At 37.7% G+C, this 13,740-nt stretch overlaps 1 protein-coding gene across 9 annotated transcripts in view; it reads left to right on the forward strand.

Moving 5' to 3' along the window:
- Positions 1–13,134, forward strand: part of LOC127644239 (transcription factor 12-like) — a 145,267-nt gene extending 132,133 nt beyond the window's left edge. For 5 of the 9 annotated variants that reach the window (XM_052127322.1, XM_052127336.1, XM_052127331.1 and 2 more), the window contains 7 exons: positions 973–1,044; positions 1,513–1,704; positions 7,740–7,854; positions 7,980–8,133; positions 8,339–8,571; positions 9,343–9,496; positions 10,454–13,134. In XM_052127322.1, coding sequence (XP_051983282.1) covers positions 973–1,044; positions 1,513–1,704; positions 7,740–7,854; positions 7,980–8,133; positions 8,339–8,571; positions 9,343–9,485 — 909 coding nt within the window. In that variant the 3' untranslated portion in view covers positions 9,486–9,496; positions 10,454–13,134. The remainder of the gene's footprint in view (positions 1–972; positions 1,045–1,512; positions 1,705–7,739; positions 7,855–7,979; positions 8,134–8,338; positions 8,572–9,342; positions 9,497–10,453) is intronic. The other 4 variants (XM_052127352.1, XM_052127370.1, XM_052127361.1 and 1 more) reach the window with 1 other exon arrangement.
- Positions 13,135–13,740: the final 606 nt, after the last annotated feature.

Below are 13,740 nucleotides of genomic sequence, written 5' to 3' on the forward strand. Positions count from 1 at the left end.
ACAGAACAGTTACTTCAAATTAAGAGATGCAACTTCTCAGAGAAAGTAGCATTTCGAAATTCGTCCCTTTTAACCCTTAAATGCATGGCTATTTTAACAAACAATATTACATACAGTACTTGGGTTTTTAGAATCCCGGCACTGAAACAGGAGTGCCACCATGAGTAATAAATTGCGTGTATAATATTTACGTGTACACGCATTTAAAATACTGATAATGCACCATTGTCGCACAGAAACTCAATGTGATATAGTAGTCATTTGTATGAATATAGTACTCATTTATCATATAATAAAAAGTAATATGTATCCTGTGATAGTAAACTTATATAGGTATGAAATAATCATAATTTATGGAACCCCATAAAAGTGACACTATTACACACCTAGGGTCCCTAATGATCCTATGCACTTTTGGTAATAAAAAATATATTCTTTTGCAATTTTGGCAATTTTTTGTGTTATGATATTTATAAGAGAAAGGTTGAGGAATACTAAAGAAGTGGGGGCACAACTCCAAAAAATGGATGAGGTACAGGACGTGGGATGATGTCCCGGGTCACAAAAGACACAAGGCATGCATTTAAGCGTTAAAGCAACAATAAACTTCAAGATAATTACATATACAGATGGTCATCTTAGGCAGTTTCAAGACCCCTGCATTCTGTTCAATTCTGTTTCGCTCCATCTATATGTTTTTTGAACAAACATGTCATTGTGTGAACAGTCCTTAAGAAACATGTTTGATCTGTGTCTGGTGGAGGTGACCTTAAATCTTTGCACTGTAAATACATAAGTCTTCCTTTAGACGGACTTGTCATTCATAGCAACCCATCGACTAGTCAACTTTAAAAATGTTGTTTTCCACATCCCTACTGCTCTCTGCTGATTCTCTGTCTTTTGTAAACCCTGCTTACTTCTCTCTGTATTGTCCCAATGTATGTCTCACTGCTCTCCTCTTCCTAACTGTAGAAAAATCGTGTGCACCAGCAGCTTCATGAGCATCTGCAGGATGCCATGTCCTTCTTAAAGGATGTCTGCGAGGTATATTCCCGCTCTTTAGACAGACATCTCCTGTCCTTTTCTTCTGTCCAGCCATCAGCTTTCCTTTGATTCTGCATGATTGCAGATTCCTTTTTGTTTTCTGTTTATTTTTATCATGCTTTTATTGTTTGTCATTTCCACCTTTTAGTGATTGTCTTTGATGGATGCATTAAAATCACCATATTGCAGTTAGTTAGCAGAGCTGAAAACTGTCATTGATTCGTTATGTTTATTCCTCCAGATGTTGTTTAAATTGTTTAGCCTTGCACTTTGTTTCGTATTTTCTTTCTTTACTTCATGCTGAGTTTTTTGTTGTGCATTTTGCTTAATGATGAGTGTAATTTTGTGATTCAATGTCAAAATCCATGTCATTCAAATCGCTGGTAATATTTTGTTTTCAAGCATATGTTGTTCTGTCTTTTCCCCTCCCTTTCTCCTCCACTTCCCCTTTCTCTCAACTCATTCCAGTCTCGGATGGAGGACCGGCTGGACAGGCTGGACGATGCGATTCACGTCCTCCGGAACCACGCCGTTGGCTCCACTGCTGCCCTGTCTAGCGACATCCACAGCTTGTTGGGACAAGCGCACAACGGGGCAATCGCAGCCATCGGCGCCAACTTTCCTGCTTCCGGATTGGTTGTCAGCCGAACAGCACCTATGGTAATGACAACTTTCCCCTTATGAGGAAACTTTGTTATTATTTGTTTCAGTGCCTGCTGAATGTTTAAACCTTTCAAGTTCAAAGCCCCTTACATTTATTAGAGGCATGAGAAAGAGAGAAAAGCATGTGTATTTTTCATTGTGCTTCTCCAAATAGGCTAATAAACAGAGTTAAGCCACCTGTTTAAAATGAAGTCTTAACTATTTTCCACTGAGAGCGTTTGAACTTAAACCCACATATTTTCCGCAAGCGTAATGGCTAAACCGAAGCTCATTCTCCCTCCGTGAGCTGCGCTCAACTGACTGAATGGGAAAAGCAGTCACAGTAGAATCTAGTAGATCAGCGGCCGGTCTGGAAGACATTTCCGCACCCAAGCACTCCTCACTGGGGCTGTGGGGACCTGCTTTATGTGAGACTTGCTTAAACTAATGTGCTCTGTATCTCCCCCACCATCCCAGTACATTAATTCTCTTCTACAGAGAGATTTGTGCACAGCTGTAGAGCAGGAACAACCCAGATATTGGTTTTCCCTTTCGTTACCCAATAATAGGAAACCATCATGGCCATTTTTTGTCTTGTATTTGGATACAACTTCAGGGTATCACTTTACCTTAAGAGTCCATTTATTAACATTAGTTAATCCATAAGGTATCACGAATAAACAATGAAACATTAAACATTTTTACTTAACAGGCTAGTTTGTCATTTATTCACCTTCATGTTGTTCCAAACCCATATTAATGGTGAAGGCCTTATTAACTTTCTTTGCATTTTTTTTATCTATTCAGTGAAAGTGAATGTGAATGTGGACGGGGGCTGTCAGTCCCTTACTTTCTGCCGAACATTTCCTCCAATGATTTTTACAATAAAAAATGTCATGTATTTGGAACAAAATAAAGGTGAATAAATTATGTCAGATTTGATTTTTGGGTGACATATCCCTTTCGTTTCCCTTGCTCTCTAGTGAAATAATGCAGATGCCTTTGTTTTTGACCAAAGACAAAAGCAACATGAAAAAAAGTTCACTTTTTGCCTTGCTGCAAAAATGACCATGTACATCCAAAGTTTCCTAATAAAAAAACCTGGCACTCTAATATATAATTTCAGTCAGCCAATAAATGTCTGGAATTTTTTTTCACGTTAAAGCATATATTGAACTGTGTATTGCCGGTATAATGTGCAAACAGGAACATTTATTTTGTATAACTGGTCGGATCCACACTGAATATCTTTCGAATAGATTCGCCCTCTTCACACCAGTCGTGCAACTCTGTGTGCCAATAATAATTCATGGCCTTATGTAAATGAAACCCATTTAGAAATCGAAATGAAACTGCATCTCTTCACACTACTCTAACAGATCTTCTTTGTGGCAACAATAATTTATAGCCTTATAGCCTACTGTAAATGAAACACATGGACTCTAACAGCTCTGGTTTATCGCACTGTGACACAAGTGAGTTTTATAACTTTTTTAGCCTTGACACGTCATATTTTCAGTCATGGTGAACTGAGGTCCATTTTACTCAAGCAAACGAGAAGATATATTGCTGCGAAATGACTGAGAAGTAATGCGGTTTTGTAGTGAACAGTGTTGTTGGGTCCCTCTTCTGCAGGAGCCGTTACACTGCTGTCAGTGTGCTATGTGTTCGTACACACACAAACAGAGCTCTGTGAAATTGTCTCAGCCCGAATGCGCACTCAGACAAGGTCCTGATTCAACCCTCCCAGTGTGCTTTTATTTTGGTGCACTCTTTTCTCTTTCTGTCTCTCTCTTATCTTTTTTCCCTCCTCTTTCTTAACAACTCAGGAAATCTGACGCTTTAGTCGTGTGTGTGTGTGTGTGTCTGTCTAAGCGCCTCAGCTGTATGGTAATCAAGCCCAGACAGGAAAATGGCTGCCTTCTTTGGTCCGCATCCCCCTCCTCCGCTCCTCTTCTGCAACAGACAAAGAGTTATTTGGACACCTGTTGAGAGTGGTGCTGAGATTAGAGTGTGGGGGAAGGGGGTTTGGGGTTGGGCAGCCCGGAGGTTAACAGAGGCCAACAGTGACTTAGGAACACATTCCTGAAGGAAAAGCGGGGAAAAGACATCTCCCTCATTTCATCCCATTCTATGACCCCCCCACCCCCACCCCCCCACTCTTCTTCCTCCATGACTCCCAATCCCATTGCTACTCAGAAAGGAAACTTGATTGCAGGCTTACTTGTGTAGTGAGAAGGGTAATGTGACAGACAGTCAGTGAGGGGATGCAATGGTTTCTTCTCCACTGCTTGGCTGATCGCATGTCAAGAGCTTGATCAAATCCAGATGCGTTTGGAATCCACCAATGCCAAATGCTGGTGAAACTGTTGCTGTATCCATATGTAGTCATGCGGTTTGGATGGAAACTAAGTATGCTGATAAATGGTATCTGAGTGTCCATTTCAAAATAATAGTGCAAAATGAATCTTTAAAGTCACAAGAAATCAAAATGTATCCTGTTTTCTTTCTTTATTGTAATCATCTCACCTCTGAAACAGCTTTCCTTTTCAGATGACATCATCTAGGCACCACTGGCTATTAGTTCATATTAAAGGAATATTCCATTAATACAGCATTTGTGGCAAAAACTTGATTACCACAAACAAAATCAACTTGTGTTCCCTTGTCTAGAATTTTATAATTTTTTTAAAGCTAAAGTTACACTGAGGCACTTAAAATGGAGGTGAATGGGGCCAATCCGTAAACATTAAAAAACACATTTGACCACAATAAATAAACAATATGCATGTTAACATGATTTTAGTGTGAAAACATTTATTTATTAAAAGGTTATTTCCAATTTTACAGCTTCGTTGCCATGACGACCTAATGCCACAAACTCTAAAACCCTAAAAAAACTTTAGAAAATGGTTATTTAAACAACTTTACAGCTCAAATAATACACAAGTTTTAACAGAAGAATTAATGTAAGTGCTTTTATAAAATTACAAGCTTCACATTTCTGCCTTTAAAGCCACCAAAAATGTTCCACATTCACTTGTTCCACAGTAACCTTGATTTTTTTTTTTTTTTTTTTTTAAGAAAAGAAGAGACAGGTTGAATTTTTCTTTTGTTGTTGTAATCAATATTATGCCACAAATGCTGTTTATTGAGCTTAACTTGTATTGAACCCGGAATATTCCTTTAAAGTATGTTAAATAAGATAACAGTGCTGTAAGTGATTTTATCAAGGAAAAGAATGCAAAAAATGTTCCTACCCCCTTAAAGATAATAATGAAATAAGTGTCCTGAGATATCTCACCGGTCTCTGTGACAGCTAAAGACTTTGTAAACAGCAAACAAAAATGTGTCCGTAAAACTTTTCACCTTTCAATCATTTTGCTCATTCTCATAGTGTTGTATTTGAAGTGGATCATTGAGGCTATGTTTCATTATGTTTGTCAGTTGAGGGTGCTGAGGAAACAAACAGTGCTGTTGTTTTGCAAATTTTGGTCTCAAAATTGTATTTTTTCGGAGTTGAGGGAATGAGGGGGCATGGCTTATTAAACGGCTCTGTCGCGTGAAAGCTTCAGAATGCCAAACTTGCTTACAGCACCTTTCACACAACCTTTCTATAATCTTGCAAATACTTAATACTGCAATCTGCTGCCTTTTATTTTATTGTAATAAACGTTACAGCAATAATACCAATTAATTGTAGATTTGTAAAGGGGAATTTTGGGTTACATCTCTTGAGGCTGAACATGCACTATAGTCCCCTGTTTGCTATATATATATAGACTCTACAACCAAACAAAAAAACTCCATTAACATGGGTGCTGGTGGTTTTTCAGTAGTTTTCCCCAACCATAAGCGTGGGAACAAATTTTTGACAAATTTTTTTTGCAGTTTAGGCTGACAATATACACATCATGCACACGTGTCTCGCTGGGGATCATGTCAGAGATCTTATAGTACTGAGATAACAACCTTCACAGTTCCATCATTGGAGAGATCGTAACGGTTGTAACGGTCAACTAGCATTTTACGACAGTTTGCTGATATTATACAAATGAATGGAGAGAGCCATAAACTTACACCTTCCGGTCATAAAATCGTCTGTGACTTCTCTTATAAAACAGCAATTTTATCATAGTAAACTCAACACATACAGTAGTTCACTTCAAAAGGATTGTTAAGTGTAAAACATGTTGAAGATTAGCGGACAGGCAGTTAATTCATTAGAGCCGTTTCCACACAAAAGCAGTTTTTCAGCATTGTGAGGCATCTCCTCTATAGACACCCATTCTAAAAAAATGGCCTCTTGTTTCCTTGCCAGTGTACTTCCATAGAATGTCTATGGAACGGCCGCGTTACTCTAATCAATGCTAACCTTGTAGGTTTTCCTATCAGAAGGGCTTTGATCATGTCTATCATCGTACACACACACATAACGCAAAGGAATATTTTCACCACAAGTCATTCAATAAGCCAGCCAATGCATTAGTTACAGTCTACCATAGCGAAAGTGTCAAGTGTTGCATCAAACTACTCTTCTTTCTTAATTAATAGGATTGATCACAACAGATATCATATTATTTAGTAAAATAATAAAAGCAATATAGTGAGCTCCAATATGTTTAAATACATACAATATGAAGTTTGAAGAATGGCCGAGCATCGCTGTCCCATTGTGTGCAATGTGTTTCAGTTACATTTACATCCAGCTACTTTACAGGGATCAATAAGTGAGGAAACAACAAGACAAGTAATGTATGTTAAACACAATCAAACACCAGAAGATGAAGTTAGGGAGACAGTTTGTTGCTCAGCTGAAGTTTAGGTGCTATCCACATGGCGACAAAACATGAGAATACTAGAGCTCTTACCTGTACTGGTTTTTTTTTAAATTATTATTATTATTATTATTAAAAATGTCAAAGGATGATCTTACACAATACTCTTTATGAAAAAAAAATTGAGGATTTGTTTGTTTTTAATTCATATAAATTGTAAAATTAAACTACAATATTTATTATTAAACAAAAGTAATAATACAATAACACAATTTAATTGAAATGTATTGTCAAATTCATGTTTAATTGTTAACGGTCACTTTTTTTACTTTTGTGCAAATAAAAGGGATAAAGAAAAGAAAGTTCACTGGTATCCATCACAAGGGCTCTCTTCATTTCAGCAGAGCCTGCCCACAAGCATGACAAATCTCTCCAAAACAGGACGCGATTTTTATTAACATAATGACAGATATACTGAAAGCGAAAATGTTGTTATATATACTGCATAAATACAATGCAATATATATTAAATCTCCTTGATACTGTTTTCCAGTTTTGCTCACTGAAGCACCCCCCTTCCTGCGCCTTTGTCCACAACTGACTACAAACATGCATTATGGTCTGGCTCCATTCTGGTATGGAACACTTTTAGAATGGAAATTTTAACCATCCCGATGAATAAAATAAAAAATAAATGCTCAAAAAATTTGATCGCATTGAATGTTCTGTTTTACTCTTTAAATGCATGACATTACTGAAATAAAATGGGTTGACTTTAATGTTCTCAAGTGACCTGATGTTTGGCACTATGCCACTGGCTTTGAAACAGAAAGCTTCCTTCCACTACTAACACTTATGTCCAATATTTCCTGAAAAGGTATGGCATCCAGTCCTCTGTCGAATGATAGATTGATGCCTCTCAAAATATAGACCTATGCTTTCAAAGTGAAAAGCAAAGAAAACAATATGAAAGTCTTTTTGGTGGAACAGAGTTAGAACTCCGGACTGAAGTGCTGTGTGTCTCTGAGTGCGAATTTGGGGCTGTGAAGGTCATTCTTTGTAGTGAGAATACCTCAGTCTTTCAGAAAGGGAGGTCACACTCTACAGTAGGAACACAGAGACTCTCTTAGCTTTGATGTCCAAGATCTGTCTCTTACCCCGATTTAATGTAAATCACTTTTGTTCTCTCGGATCAGATGGCCTCATGATCAGAGGGACTCTTGATGTTTTGCTCTGTTCTCTGCCTCATGTATTTATGGCTGTCTGTTCTGACAGGGCTCCGTTCACCGCGAAGAGGGCGTCAGCCTGAACAACAACCATGCTGGATTGCAGGCCAGTGCGGGACCCACCTCCAGCTCAGAGCTAAACCACCAAGCAGACACTCTCAGAGGTTTGAAAGCTTTTTTTTTCACTCTTTTTAGTCATTGGTTTATTTTTGTCCCAATGTCAACTTGATGTCTACTTGGCACTTGCATTAAGCATTAAGCCCATCTTTGTGCTTTGGTTGTATGACAGGACTCGCTAGCCAAGTGGCTTCTCCTCTGGGGCTGAAGCTCGAGAATCAAGAAAAAGACGACATGCACGACAACCACTCCTCTGACGATTTCAAATCAGATGACGAGAGTGATAAAAGGGATATGAAGGGAATAAGAGGAGGGACTCGAACAAGGCAAGGCACTTGCATGTGGAGCACGCAGAGTTGCTGTCTATGTAGAGCATTCCAAATCGATCACACCGTGACAGTTAGCATGCTGCCTTAGAAGGCAGCTGCCTGTGTTTTGGAACAGAGCTATTGCCCATTGACATCATTTTCTGAATTGTCTGAGGCAACATTGTTCCTCCATCTTGTCTGACATGTCTGAATTGTTCTGCAGCAGTATCAATGAAGACGAGGACTTGAACCCCGAGCAGAAGGCGGAACGCGAACGTGAGAGGAGGATGGCCAACAATGCCCGCGAGCGGCTTCGGGTTCGAGACATCAATGAGGCATTTAAAGAACTTGGCCGCATGTGTCAGCTGCACCTAAAGAGCGAGAAGCCCCAGACCAAACTGCTCATTCTTCACCAGGCCGTCGCTGTCATTCTCAACCTCGAGCAGCAAGTCAGAGGTCAGATATTGCTCTAATGTTTATATCAATCTCTTCCTGAGCCGTTCAACAGTTCTCAGAGTAGCTGGTTTCATAAGGCTTCATAAGAGAATAAATGGTTCTCCTAGTTTAAGTGTGTGATTATGAAATATATATACACAAACCAGTAGTGCTTTTTTATTGCATAAACAAGCAACAGTAAGCACTAAGAGAAATACAGGGAAAAATACACAAAGTTATGAACAAATTGTTGGGATAAAAAACAGTAAAGATAAATATTTATTATAAAATTTCAAATGGAAATAAAAATAGGTAACAGCAGGGTCTAAGCTGACATATTGCCTTAGAAATTGCCTTTTTTGCATTATTTATTGCACCGTATGAAACATTGTAACCAAGAAGACTTCAAATTTGGAGAATAAATCAAGACATTTGTTCTTATGAATGAAATATTTATACTTAAAATTAAGAAAATGTGAATAACGGTTTATAGATTGGTTATTACTTGAAAAATAAGTCATGTATATATCTTTCAATGACAAGATGATCTTACATTTTCTAATATAAGTACTCTGATTTTCCCAAAGTGATTGTGTGTGTTTACACTCAAAAAATTATTTATGCATACTGTCTTCCTCCATTTTTGAGTAGTTTTATACAGGGGATTATCAAACTTTTTGATTCGAAGGACCCCAAATTTGAGGATTCTGTCGATTCTGTCAATAAAATATTATGGACTCAGTCGTAAAAGTGGTAATGTTATGGTGAAGTGTGTGAATTTCCTTTGTGCAGAGAGGAACCTGAACCCCAAAGCAGCCTGCCTTAAGAGAAGGGAGGAGGAGAAGGTATCGGGGGTTTCAGGTGACCCCCAGCAAGCCCACCAGCCTGTGCACCCAGGCCTCACAGACGCATCCAACCCCATGGGCCATTTGTGAACACTGGCCAGGTAACTTGACCCTAAGATCAGCTCCTCACATACAGTATAGAGCAGGGGTGCCCAATACGTCGATCGCGATCTACCAGCCGATCGCAAAGGCAATGCTGGTAGATCGCACAAAATGTAAATGTACTTTCGTAAAATGTTTATAAAAATAAATATAATGTCTTTCCTTCTTTTAGTTTCTGTCTGACTTGCAGTTGACGAGTAAACCAGGCTAGGTTTAGTTTATTCAGTTGCCATGACAACTAGGTTTGAGCATACGCGCCTTCCAAGGACTTCTGAGGACAGAGCTCGAAATTGCGATGCTACTGCCCAGATTAGGCAAAACTGAATGGAATCAGATAGTTTTGCCTAATCCGGGCAGTAGCATCCCAATGTTTTGCCTAATCTGGGCAGTAGCATCGCAATTTGAGCTCTGTTCTCAGAAGTCCTTGGAAGGCGCGTATGCTCAAACCTAGTTGTCATGGCAACTGAATAAACTAAACCTAGCCTGGTCAATATTTACTCATCATCAGAATAAGGTAAATGCCCTGGCTATTGTAATCTATTGTGCTGTAGGTGTTTTGGGTTTAGTTTTAAAACTGAATGATATCAACATTGAACATTATTATATATTTTTGTATTAATTAGAAGATGAATTCCATGTAGGGATACATGCAGTAGTCCCAACAAGCATTTTCTTATTTTAAATGAAACTGTGTTTTTTTAGTTGGTAGATCTTATTGAGTTGGTCATTTAAAAGTAGATCATCACACAAAAAAGTGTGGGCACCCCTGGTATAGAGAGACATAATACATGCAGGTGGCAAGAGCACAACACCACGAGCCTTGCTCCTTCCTTTTGCTGAGACTGATTTTATACGAAAAGTGTAGTTATATGCACAAATATTCAAATAGATTGACACAAGTATGTTATAAGACAAGAGACTTATAAGCATTGTCTTCATCTTTCCCTCACTTTTAGATTAAATGGATCATGATGGCATGTGTTAGACTGAGTCGGTCACCTTGCTTTCCTCGGGCGGACAGGACTCACTGTTTGTGACACAGATTTGAGAAGACAGACCAATCGAAGCAAAATTCCACTGATAAGCAATCCTGAGATAGAAGAAAATTATCAAATGCCCAGCTCCCTGTGAAGACACCATATCGATAAGCAAATTTCTGCCCACCGGAGAAAAAGAAAATCAAGCATAAGGAGCCCCTTAGCACATATCGCTGTCTGCAAGCTGTGGTCCGCAGCTGTACAATCAGAGACTGTCGCCACCCACTCCACCCTGTACGTGGAAGTTGCCTTGTGCCTAAACTGAATTGACGAATGCATTGTAACAGAATTTGTTTTTCTTTTTTTCTTTTTTTTTTTCTTCCTGTTTATTATGTTTCTGAGCTGCAAGTCTATGTTTAAAGGGAAAGTTCTGACATTGCTTTGAGAAGCTGGTGGCGTTTCAGTAGATCTGCAGTTTGTCCGTCACATTAGAGTCGTGTGCTGTCTGCACCCTCTCTCGTGTCACGTGTCTGTGGAAGGGCCTCTACGCTCAAACTCTATGAGATTAATATATTTTATCACGCTTAGATCAAATTTCATGCCCTCGAAAGAATTTGATGGTATTTGAACGTTCAAAGACTCAAGGGTCCCTTTTTGTCTAGAATAAAAAAGAAGAAATAATATATTATTTATATTTATCGTACATTCATTCTGCAAATTTCAGCATGAGAAACCAAAACTACCTAATTCTTTATTATGTATGTTGATAGTGTAGCGAGGAGTCCTCATCACAGACAGAAGTTTAAGAGAGGGAATGAGTGAGGCGAGATGGGATCAACCCTGTGCATGTTTGGCCGGATTCCCTGTGTTGTGGAAATGATGGTGGAATGGCAAACTCTGGCTTTACTGAAAGGTCAAAGATCCAACACAAGCTATCATGTTTATGGTCATTAGTAAGCAGTTTGGAAACAGAAAGCAGAATGTTTCAAAACCCCAGCATTCCCTGCATACTTCTTAGTGTCTTAAATGTGAAAGGGGACACAATCTCGTTCTTTTGATTCCTTTGCCATATAGTGTTAATGGTAAAGAGAAATGACCGATTTCCGATGCAGTTTGTTTGTATTCATATGTTACATCATTTGGTCTCTGTTTTGTTTAGACAGCTATGGTTATGCCGAGGGTATCTGTACTGAGGAACCTCTGATAGACATTTAGCCTGCATCTAAGGTGTTAGACATGGTACTGTTTGAGAAGAGTTGGGTTTTAAACGATGACCATTACTTTACCTGGCCTGAATTAGAGTTTTGCTTTATGTTTTTTTTTCTAAAACCATTAGCAATTAAAAAAGTAAAAAGAAAAAAAACTCAAGAATAACCACATGTTATATGTTTATTTGTAATTGTATACAAAGCAATTCTCTAGGCTTCATAGTAAAGCGTATAATTGTCGTGAGATAATACAAGGATGTCCTAAGTTACTTAGAGTGACTTTTGTCTTTCCCCCTTGCATTGAAGTACTTGATCAGCAGAATGTGAGCGCAATGTCTGTTTGATAAAGAGAAGCTCTTCATATTTAAAATGCTGTGTATCATCAAACTCAGCAAACAGTGGAAATTATCGAACAAGGATCAGGATTTTTCTGACATTATTTCTTTTTTTGAAATCTTGAGTCACAGCTTTCATTTTGTAATGTATAGTTTATTCATTAAGACCAAAAACTTTTTTTTTTCAAAAAACATTGTATTTTTCTTCCCTGTCTGTTGTCTTCCATGCATTCACTCCAGTGCAAAAAGACTGCCACATTCTAATATGTATCACTTCCTGAAGTCATAAAGTCAAAAGAACAAAAACTTAAGGAAGTTTCAGAATATCAGCATTAATTTCCAACTGTGTTTTCTCTTATTCTTTGTTTCGTGGAGAGTTACCTTACTTAAAAATTATTGTGAAATCCATTAGTCTTTGTGGCCTTGTTATACATTTCAGTATTCAAGAGCTTGTATTTTTGCCTGCTGAAAATTAATCGAGGTTATGAGTCATCTCTTTGTTTATTGTTTTGTTTTCCTTGTTTTTTCTCTTTTCCTAGTTTTCTGTGTTCTGTTTTTCCTCTGTTGGATATGTTAGATTTTGCTGTATGCCCTGATGCTTTCCCTCATAACAAAAAAAAAAACTATGAAAAGGTAAAAAAAAAACATTTGGCTTATTTTTCAATATAGTTAGTCTTTTATACAATAATATTGTAAGAACATTTCTTGAACTCTAAATAATACTCTTTCTAGATTTTTGAAATCAAAAGTTTTGAGTAAAAAGTTTCTTACTTTATTTTACTATATTAGATAGTAAAAGAAATGTACGGTTATTTACCATGACTATACATTACTATAAAAAAGATTATTGATAGCATCTTAAGAACATAAGTAGGATTGTAGCTTGCAGTCTAGTACATATGGGGTATTGTACGAGCTCGATGTTCCAGAAGATGTGCTCTCCATCTATGTCTCCAGTCTGTATTTGTTGGTTGATGAAAGATTTGTACCCATGTCAAAATTCAAGGTATTGTCAATGCACATCAGAAAACCAGCAGTAAGAAGTTGAATTCTTTTTTTTTCTGTCTCTGTAACAGAAAAAACAATATGTATATAACATTTATGTAGTAATAAATGTGCCATCTTTTTTTTTAATCCCGTTGTATGTGCGTTTATTCCCCTCCTACAGTGATTGTTTCTTATCCTCTCATTTAACTCTGAAAACCATTCAAAATGCATTAGGCACTAAAGACTCCTCTTTGTAATTAACTATTTTTATTGATTCATATATATACACCTCAGAAAACAAAACATATATACAAAGAATCACATTTAACCCCAACTATTACCCCTCTCAATCCCACCCTAACCCCAACAACATAACAGTGGTCCCAAATGACATAGACACACACATGCACAAAAAATAAATAGATAAATAAACAAAAAAAAAAAACACAACAACAATTATCACACATCTACAAATGTCAAATACCCGCCCCATTTCTCCAGGAACACTTTATACCTCCCCGTTCCTCTAAATGCTACTTCCTCAAAGGCTGCTACTCTGCTACTTTGTAGTGCCAAAGTGTATTGAGGGTTGATATACAGTATACTGAATTTAATGGAATAACATAATTTTATAAAGAAGTAAAAAAAAGAAAGATTAAAACCTTTGCAAACATTGACCAAGGATGTCTCCATTTAAGTTTATTTCAATCACAAAATGGGCCCACTTTGCACATCC

The sequence above is a fragment of the Xyrauchen texanus genome, chromosome 1, assembly GCF_025860055.1.
Source record: "Xyrauchen texanus isolate HMW12.3.18 chromosome 1, RBS_HiC_50CHRs, whole genome shotgun sequence".
Lineage (NCBI taxonomy): Eukaryota > Metazoa > Chordata > Actinopteri > Cypriniformes > Catostomidae > Xyrauchen > Xyrauchen texanus.